We start from the raw sequence: 9,895 nt of genomic DNA, 5'->3' as shown, positions 1-9,895 counted from the left end.
CCTTCTTCCACGAAACGAGACACCATTCAAAAGCAAAACATCACACAGCACTTGTGATGCATTTCAACACTGGGAGCCCTTGCGGTATGTAGCCAATGAATGATGCGGATTTGGTCTGACGCGGGGTGTCGGCGTTGTCTCTTTACTTGGATTGGATAGAAACTCTACAAAGCCGGTAATTCCCGCCTCCTATTAGTTACCTGCTGCAACGCTAGCTTGTCTTGCCTGCGTGATACAGAATAAACCTCCTCGATACAGACAGCATAGAGGTTGTCCGCATTGACAATAAACACCACAGCGGTACATTGAGGTCGTGTCGGTCAATAGGAGAGTTTTGTTAGGATAAATATAGAGCAAGCTAAATAATAGGGTAAAAAATAAAATACAATTATTGTGTCTTGTCAGGTCTTAGAGGACGACTCGGAACTAGCTAGCTAGCCAGTGCCAGTTAACATAGACGCTAACTGAACCCCGGTGCTAAACCGAAAGTGTGAATCAACGTTAGTCCATTATAGCGAGATTAAACGGAGAGGAACGGTTACTGTAAATTGCACAACGAAGTAGCTAACAGTTTTGGGAAGAAAAAACGTTTCATAGAATCACTGAGTGCTTTTTCATTTAGTAGTTAACGTAAACGTAATATTTAGTCCTTCTGCAGCTAGCTAGGTGACGTTGAATAGCGGCGATGGACTTCGTTGCTGGATGCATCGGAGGTAAGTCCGTCAGATGCACTTGTCTTAGTAATAGCCACTTTATCTTGTGATTTGTTAGATGAGTGAAGCTGACAAAGAGACACCTTGGTTTGAGACATAGCGTGACCTAGTTGTGGTATAAAGTCCCTCTGTTTCTCTTATAACAGAAGCAAATCCCCTTTACTAATGTGATGCAACTCTATCACAATATTACAAGTGCATTTTCGAAATTCCACCGCAGGTCGGCACACTAAAGCAAACGTTTTCTGCTGATAGCATTTGACCTGGTGGGAAACTTTGACTTTTGAGTGTAAAGTTGTGAGTGGCTCATTCTGCATTAGCTGCTGGGTCAAATAGTGTAAACGATAATGTGAAGTTCCATATTGTGAAACGCTTACTCCCTTTTATCATATGTTATTTTCCCTCCAGTAATTTTTGTGATTGTTTAAAAACTTAACACAGAAGTTTAGGTTAAATATGTTAACTTTCAAATACAGAATTCGAAATATATTGAATCTAACAGGTCTCTTGTATGTCCAATGTACAGCATTTCACAAGGTCTACATGGAAAAGACTTTGTTTTGCTAACCAAGGGTGCTCCAACCTTCTGCATGTCTCCCTGGTGTAACTTGTACACGCCGTTTAGAGTTGAAAGCATGCAAACACTACACAAGTGCAACCCGAGCTTTTAAGCTGGGTTGGCTTGGCAGTTAAGTTTCCACACACCATACACAGAAAACATGACTCAGTACACACCCCTACCCTGACCAATCCCATGCTTTATTTTCTTAACACATGGCAGACCATGTGGTTGGCCACCCTCTCAGTGTGGTAAAATGTCAGGGAACCAAGTACAGTCAAATGGAAAGCTGGATGGCCTAGTTTGTGCTTAGCTCAAAACCCAGTTAGCAAAGAGTGGGATCGTTTTTGCCTACATGCTGAGGCATTTTGAGTTTTGCGGTGGCACACTGAAGATAATTCTTATAACAGCTATGATGCAACACCCTGGTCTACTTGTTTTTCAGTGCATTGAGGTCAATGACCGCTTGTCATTGTGTCAAACACACGCCTGCTTGTGTTCTTTTCCGGGCTTACAGCTGGGACTCATTCCTGGTTGGCTCTTTTTACAAATGGGTCAGGTGACAAAGCAGGTGCTTATGACCGATAAGCTGTGGTTTGTTTACTGTGGTGACACAGGTGGGCCACTAACATCAGGTCTATTTTTTTCCCAATACTTTTTATTAATATCATTAGGACTTTTATCATTATGTTTTCAACCTTAAAACGGTGTGTAATTCTTAAATTGACATCTGGAATATTTTTGCTTTAACAAAACAATCAACAATAAATTCAAAACAAAACTTGCGATGGGCATTTCACACAGTTTTTTATTTTTTATTGACTAAATGATTCATTCAAAATAATACTCATTAGATCAGCCAATAATAAAATTAGTTGCAGCATTAGATGTTTTGAACATTTAGATGTTATTAACCTCCTGGGGTGTAATGTATGGGAAAAAGTCATCTGCGGTATATGTCATTTCATGTCACAATATTGATATATATCATGATATAGTTCATCTTTTGGAAAATCCACTGATAATATCACAATCATATAAAAATCCAATACTGTCATAAAGCTGTCATACTCATTTGGCAACATTGCTCGCAATGATCTAACACAACCACATATGTTAGAGAGATAGCTACCACAGCATAGACGTTATGGCAAAATGTCTGAGGTTAGACACATTTAAATTGTCACATTGCCTGTTAAAACCTAATGCTGTAATACCTGGGATTGTAGTATAGGTACTTCCTTTGTTTCTGGGCTAACTGTTAATGTTGTTTGTGGTCTGTCCAGGATTTCTTATCAGGCTTCACATAGACTGAGGTGAGAAGCCCAAACTGGCATTAGTGCTGCACAAGCCTAGGTTATGTAACTTTCACAGGCTCGCTGGGGAAAGTTTTAGAGGGTAATGATGCCTAGTGAGCTGGCTCAGGCTCGAAAAAGGCAGCATTACCCTGGAAGAGATGGCAGCATACTCTGAAATGACATAACAGTGCAAGCAGCAAGAGTTTTGACATACTAAGACTGGTCATATATCCCAAAAACTGGTTAAATAGGCCTGATGTGTTAGTAGGTCCAGATTTCTTTATATCAGAAAAATGTGTACAGTAACTGTCTGGGTAATGAAGACTCAGCAGAGGTTTGAACTGTCTCTGAGTTTTGACTTTATTGGTCATAACTGTACAGAACAGAGACAAACGCTGGGAGGCCAACAAGAATGTTTTGCTGTGTTTAGAAGGCAGAGTTAGCATTTGAATAACCATTACACTTCAGTAAAAGAGGTGCAACAACCCATGTTAATGTTTGCACAGATGTCTGAAAAACCTTAAGGACGAGGGCACACAGCCTTTTTATGTTATGATTAAGTTAACACTGGGTAGTATTGTCTATTCTTATGATTATGACGTTTGGAGGGTTTATGAGAGGTTAAAATGAGTTGAACGGAAGTGTCATACTCTCATATACTAAAATCAAATTATTTGATTACATTTGATACATAAATGCTATATATGATTTATATAATACAAAAAACACCTTTATTACAGAACAAAATACTCATCAAGAAAGTTCAAGTGATAGATTATCAATGTCCGTTGTATTTATTCATGGTTGTTTCCTTTGTCTCCAGGTGCTGCTGGAGTCTTGGTTGGACACCCATTTGACACAGTTAAGGTGGGCAATTTTTTTTAAGGCACAATGTCATTTGAGAGAATTATAATAACTTTTTAGGCCTTTTTATGTTATCCTCTGTTTAGCACCTTGTTTAAAGATAATAACAAACTTAAAAACAAACTATTAACTGTTAAAGAGCTATCTCTGTGTGTTTTCAGCATACGTAGTTGCCATGTAATCACTGGACATTGTAGATGGCTAACTGAATTGAACAATGTTCATTGCGAATTTCTTGCTATGTCAGTAGAGAAAGTGGTTTATCTAATCACTGAAGAGTGTCTTTCCCAGGTGAGACTGCAGGTCCAGAGTGTTGAGAAGCCTCTGTACCGTGGGACCTATCACTGTTTCCAGTCCATCATACGGCAGGAGACGGTACGTGGATTTATTTCCCACACAATTCTAATGCTAATATATGCAAGCAGTAATATTACTGATAAGTGACTATGTTTATGTTTGCTTTGTTAGCTTGCCTCTGTCGTATGTGAAGGTTTTCCAGTCTATAGAGTTTATTGAAATACATGTTTTTATTTCTTCAGGTGGTTTGTTGCTATGTGTCATCTACCTTCCTGGGCTGTAAAGCTGTGAGCCTGCTGCTCACAATGACATCTATGCAAGTTATGTTTGACAGAACCTATCTTTAGTAAGGTCCAACCACCTCAGGTGTTATGGTCTGCAGTTAAGTCGGTGAGGTCAGACTGACCTGATAGCAGAGTCTTAACACTGAATGGAACACCTTAAAGGGACAGTTCACCCCAAAAATCAAAATGTTGTCCTCTTACCGGTAGTGCTATTTATCAATCTAGATTGCTTTGGTGCGAGTTGCCCAGTGTTGGAGATATCAGCCGTAGAGATGTCTGCCATCTCTAAAATATAATGGAACTAGATGGCACTCGGCTTGTGCTCCAGGCGTCAATAAAATCCAGAAATCATGACCTGGTTACTCAGGACAATCTACAGACCTGGTTTTGAGCAGTTTCATGTGGGAACTTTTTTCTTTCTACCGAACTACACCCGCCAACCGTATCACCGTGCAGAAGGAAGTGTACTCAAGACTAAAATAATTGTCAAAAAATATTTCCTTGACCTAAAGTAAAGTGGAACAATGTGTTCTTGTCATAAATGTTATATAGCCAGTTTGACGTAAATATATATAGTACCCAGGTGATTTGCGGAGTTATGAACACATAGCTTTAGGCTACTTGTTGCTGAAGTAACCGTAATTGCTGCTAACTATGGTAAACTGCCGTTAGTTAACGGGACTGTGTCCATGCTCGGACACTTTATGGTTAACGTTCCAGCTGTACAGCTACATGAGCTAACTAGCTAACGGCAGCTAGATTATAGTGATTTTGTTTAATGTGATGCCTCTGACCCTCTCCACAGGTATTTGGTTTGTACAAAGGCATCGGATCCCCCATGATGGGCCTTACATTCATCAATGCTATAGTGTTTGGTGTTCAGGGAAACACCATGCGGATGCTGGGACAGGACACGCCCATGAACCAGTTCCTTGCTGGTGCAGCAGCAGGTGCCATCCAGTGTGTCATCTGCTGCCCCATGGAGCTGGCTAAAACCCGCATGCAAATGCAGGGTACTGGGGAGAAGAAGTCTTCTAGGAAGTTGTACAAGAATTCCCTGGACTGCTTGGCACGCATCTACAATCGGGAGGGTCTGCGGGGCGTAAACAGAGGCATGGTCACGACATTAATCCGTGAGACACCTGGCTTTGGAGTGTATTTCCTGGCCTATGATGTGATGACGCGCAGCCTTGGCTGTGAGCCGGATGACCGCTACATGATCCCCAAACTGCTGTTTGCAGGGGGCATGGCTGGCATTGCCTCCTGGCTTTCCACCTACCCTGTGGATGTGATCAAATCGCGGCTGCAGGCAGACGGGGTGGGTGGAGTCAACCAGTACAGCGGCATCGCCGACTGTGTGCGACAGAGTATCAGGAGAGAGGGCTACATGGTGTTCACACGAGGCCTCACCTCCACGCTGCTACGGGCGTTCCCTGTGAACGCAACTACCTTTGCTACCGTCACCCTTATCCTCATGTACGCCCGGGGGGTGGAGGAGGGGCCTAAAGACTGTGAGCAGGCTCAGCCAAGCCACCACACACAGATACAGCAGCAGGCCCAGCCCTCCAGCCTGTGACAGCACAGAGGTCTCAACCTGGGCACTTTACAGGAGCATGGATTATATAAACATACAATCCCTTTATAAATGTCTGACTCAGTCTCACACCAGACCCGCCATTCCCAATTTTGAGAAGAAAAAAAAAAACCTGGTTTATATAAACGCGTGTTTTTACTTTCATGTCAAAAAGGAAACAAAGGCAACTATATTTATTTGTAGCTATAATTTAAGTTTTAGGTTTGCCACTGAAGATGCAGACTTGTACAAGGGGATGATGTTACTTATGAAAATGGAGGTATGAGATTCATGAAAGTTTTTAACACAGCTTTTATCTGTGAGAAATATCTTGTGTGACACTGATTATGACTTGTTACTGAGCCACAAAACTGAGGGTGTGGCTACGTGGTGTGTACAGTGTATACACTGAAGGTTGATATCTATCTTGAAATGTGCAGTGTTTCACTGCACCTGTATATATCATTGGTTTTAGTTCTGTTTTTAAATGTAAATTGGAGACATTTTCTTGCCTTATAATATGAATATTTTCATTTTGTTTAAGGAAGCTGAAGCACTTGTTTGTAGCTGAACTGTATCCTCTGAGGAGCCAAGCAAGAGAGCGATGGAATGTAGCATTTGATAAGTACAAAGAACTTATCACTTGTGTCTGCTTTCTAACCAAATAACATATTGCAGCTATAATCTAATCCTAACTAAAGCACTATTACTCCATACAGCACATATCCGTAGAAATCCACTGGTCTAAAGGGCTCTTCCGGGTCTGAATGTAAAGTGGGTCTGCGTGTGAATCAGGATGGTAGGTGGTGTTATGTCTTGTTTGGTTGAATGTTTAGCATGTTTTTTTTCCAAATAATGTGAAGTGTTATTGTAACTGTACTACTGTAATAAAGGCCTGATCCAGAAGTGGAACATGGCGCTACATGTGGGCGTGGCACCACACTTCCATTATTTTACTTTATTTTTGTAAATTTTAGTTTGTTTATTTGTTTTAAAATAGCTTTTAAAGCTGCACATTATATGGTTATTGTAGGGTCAGAAATTCATGCTAGGTGGTCTCTTTAAAGTTTTGGAAAAAGTTAAAACTGGGAGGGTCAGCATTTAGGATGGCCCTCATTCCTTTTTCTCCCACAGACAGCACTTTTTTTTTCTCCAACTGCCTAGATATGCCTCGCCCACATTTCTGTTTGAAAGTCTGTAATTAGTGATTCCACTGATTGAGAATGCCCAGTTTATCATATTTGCGGCCCATATGTGCTGCCTGAGCAAGCACAGCCCACCCAGTGGCTTGTTTGAATTTGGTTGACCAATCACAACAGAGTGGGCCAGCTGACCAATCGGAGCAGACTGGGCTTTCGGGAAGGCGGGCCAAGAGCTCAGACCGTAGGCCTGGCAAACTCGATTCCTTTTAAGGATTCAGGTTATTCTGAGTCACTCACTAAACTGATCTGGGTTGTGCGAGTCACTTGAGTCAGTATTGCTAGCTTGCAATGTTTCGGACTGTCTGCTCAACCTAATTGCATTTAAACATACTACATTTATACATCAAAACCTACAGCAGGCCTACCTAGGCTACGTGCAGAACATTGTATGTTATTTCAGAAGTGAAAGAATGGCTTTTGTTGTGGATTTGCTTTACCCTGAGCTTGAGGACAGACTTTGCTCGCTTGTCTGCTACAGATCCACTCATAGCTGGCTGATTCGTGCGATTGACTGACTCACGCGAGAACTCACGAGTCATCGACAACTCACAAGTCATCGAGGACTCATGAGTTCTCGAGTTAGTCCCGTGGTCTGCGAGCTTGCAATGTTTCCGGCTCTGAGTCTGCGGGTCGGGAAGTTCGGACTGTCTCTCTGCTCACTCAGTCGCTTGAGTTGACTTGGAGTTGTCGTTGCCTACGAAATTGTAAGTTATAAAACTTTTGGCAGCTAAGATGGCTAGGACTAGTAGTAGCTAATGTTGCAAGAGGTTTGTGTGTGGCGCTGTTATCATTTTAGATTGAATTGTAGTAGGACTCGACTGATCCGAGTTAATGATACTAGAGACTCGAGTCAATTTAAAGACTCGGGTGAAAGAATCGAGTGAATCACAACTCAAACAGGTTCATCAGACAGAGCGTTTCAGACAGAGGAGCTGCAGCATCGGGCAGTATGAGAAAATCAGTTTTTTGTTAATGAGTGAGAATTGTCTGCTTTCTGCATGTGTGTGGTCAGTATCAGATGTTTTTTTTCTTCCTATATTTTATGCCTGAATGTTGAATATCTTGCTGTAAACCAATCAAAGTTACTCCCCTACAAAAAGGCTAATGTGTCAGTTCTCGTGTTGGAAATCCGTTTTCTGATTCTTCCATTCGATTCCCGTTCTCATCGATTCCGATTCTTTGAGGGTCTTGTTCTATATCTATGGGTGGAGTTGCTAATTTCACAGATGAGAGATTCAATGGTGACTTACAGTTTTACTGGGCTTTTTCAACGTAAAGTAAAGCCACACTAGATGGCAGCTTACTAACAAGCGCCTGCAAGTACAGTGGCCGCTACGCAAACCAAAAATTGTGCATGTTAAATTTGGGACCGATGATCATAGAGCTGGGCAATATATCAATATTCTATCGATATCGTGATATAAGACTAGATATCGTCTTAGATTTTGGATATCGTAATATGGCATAAGTGGTATCTTTTCCTGGTATTAAAGGCTGCATTACAGTAAAGTGATGTCATTTTCTGAACTTACCAGACTGTTGTAACTGTTCTATTATTTGCCTTTACCCACTTAGTCATTATATCCACATTACTGATGATTATTGATCAAAATCTCATTGTGTAAATATTTAGTGAAAGCACCAATAGTCAACACTACAATATTGTTGCTGTATCAATATCGAGGTATTTGGTCAAAAATACTGTAATATTTCCATATATCCATATTGCCCAGCCCTAGATGATCAGATTCAAAACCAAATTTTCCAAACGATTTCAATAAAATAAAACGGTTCCGTTGGAATTGTTATTTCTGAAACGATTCCAAGTTGGACCCGGTTCTCAATGCCCAATCCTAGTCAGTTCCCATCAGCAGTAAACCGTCAGTACTACTGACAAACCGTTCCCCTGAATGCTTTTCTGAGATCTTGTCTGAAATTGTAAACTTGGCAACAAATCAAGCTACTGTTGTCATTTCGTTTATGAAGACTCTATGAAAGGCTGTTGGAGAGCAGAAAGTCACAGATGCTCTTAAACCTACCGTATGTTGAATGTAACACCGCTGTATTCACTTGCAGGTGTTCTTACTAAAACTCAGACTTGAGGGATAAAATGATTTCTTGGAATCATGTTTTAAATGTTACTAGTTTGAATTTTTCAATGTTGCTGAGAAACTTGGAAATCTCCAAGGCTGTTCTGGTTGATGGTGGGTGTGAGAAATGAAAGTGCAAAGGGATATTTGGTACAGTATGTCTGTAGAAGTTGCTTGTGTTTACTCAATTATTCCACCTCTTGAACGGTGACTGTTACCTCTCTGACTGTAAAGTAGATTACATCTGAAACTTTTGGTGATTGCCATTTGACAGCTAACATGTAGTCCAGCTGATATGAAAGATGCAATATGTACAGGATGTAACTGTGTTAATGTGAGATTGTGTTGTCATGTAAATATATACAGTACATATATTTTTCAGTCTGAAGTAGTTGTGTGGTTCCCTGAATGTCTGAGTTTACGCAGTTTTTAAGTCTCTTTGACCAGTTTGAGTTGGCTGTTACACTGAAGAGATTTTAACAGAAAAACTGAGACATATATTTTTAACATAATCATGACATAACCTATTTGTGTAGATTTGTCACTGATGATCTGTACAAACAATAAAAATGATTCAGCAGCTTTTTTTGTAATCCAACCCCTCTACACTTGATAAACACAGCATTCCAAGTTCAGAAAAAATACTGTTCTTGTGGGTTATGACAATTCCCATAATTAACAAATTATGACATTCATGGGCCCCTCCCTGTGAAAAAGATTTTGTATCTATTCTCTTACCTATTGCATCTCTTTTCTATGATAATCAGCATTAACTGATTAGGCCTAATTTTATTGTTTCCTGCTACACATGGGACTGATGCAGAAGTGAAGATTGCATTTTCAAATATATTGCCTGCTGAAAGCAGGATGTCTTTGAACAGCTTTCCAAGATAACAGAGTAGAAAAGGGTGGAATCAACCTCCAGCGTAGCTTCTAGTTTAAGTGAGAAAGGCAGAATCACAGAGAGCTGCACACATCACTTGTCCAGAAAAAAGGCACTAGAAAATATTGTCAA

The 9,895-nt window shown here is 40.6% G+C and overlaps 1 protein-coding gene across 1 annotated transcript; it reads left to right on the top strand.

Annotated features, from left to right (window-relative positions):
• The first annotated feature begins 209 nt into the window (after positions 1 to 209).
• LOC144533025 (mitochondrial basic amino acids transporter-like) lies at positions 210 to 9,465 on the top strand. The gene is made up of 4 exons (XM_078274073.1): positions 210 to 713; positions 3,394 to 3,437; positions 3,726 to 3,809; positions 4,821 to 9,465. The coding sequence occupies exons 1-4, from the start codon at positions 686 to 688 to the stop codon at positions 5,589 to 5,591; spliced, it is 927 nt and encodes a 308-aa protein (XP_078130199.1). The 5' UTR covers positions 210 to 685; the 3' UTR covers positions 5,592 to 9,465.
• The last annotated feature ends 430 nt before the right edge of the window (positions 9,466 to 9,895 follow it).

Source organism: Sander vitreus, chromosome 18, assembly GCF_031162955.1.
Source record: "Sander vitreus isolate 19-12246 chromosome 18, sanVit1, whole genome shotgun sequence".
Lineage (NCBI taxonomy): Eukaryota > Metazoa > Chordata > Actinopteri > Perciformes > Percidae > Sander > Sander vitreus.
Note: the sequence above shows the minus strand (reverse complement) of the source record. Positions and strands in the feature narration are given on the sequence as shown.

What these genes read in the sequence shown, in the direction of transcription:
- LOC144533025 (XM_078274073.1), top strand. Translation starts at nt 686, where the DNA reads ATGGACTTCGTTGCTGGATGCATCGGAG. An exon ending in ACCCATTTGACACAGTTAAG is followed by an intron (nt 3,438 to 3,725) that starts GTGGGCAATTTT and finishes TGTCTTTCCCAG; the next exon opens with GTGAGACTGCAGGTCCAGAG. An exon ending in CCATCATACGGCAGGAGACG is followed by an intron (nt 3,810 to 4,820) that starts GTACGTGGATTT and finishes CCCTCTCCACAG; the next exon opens with GTATTTGGTTTGTACAAAGG.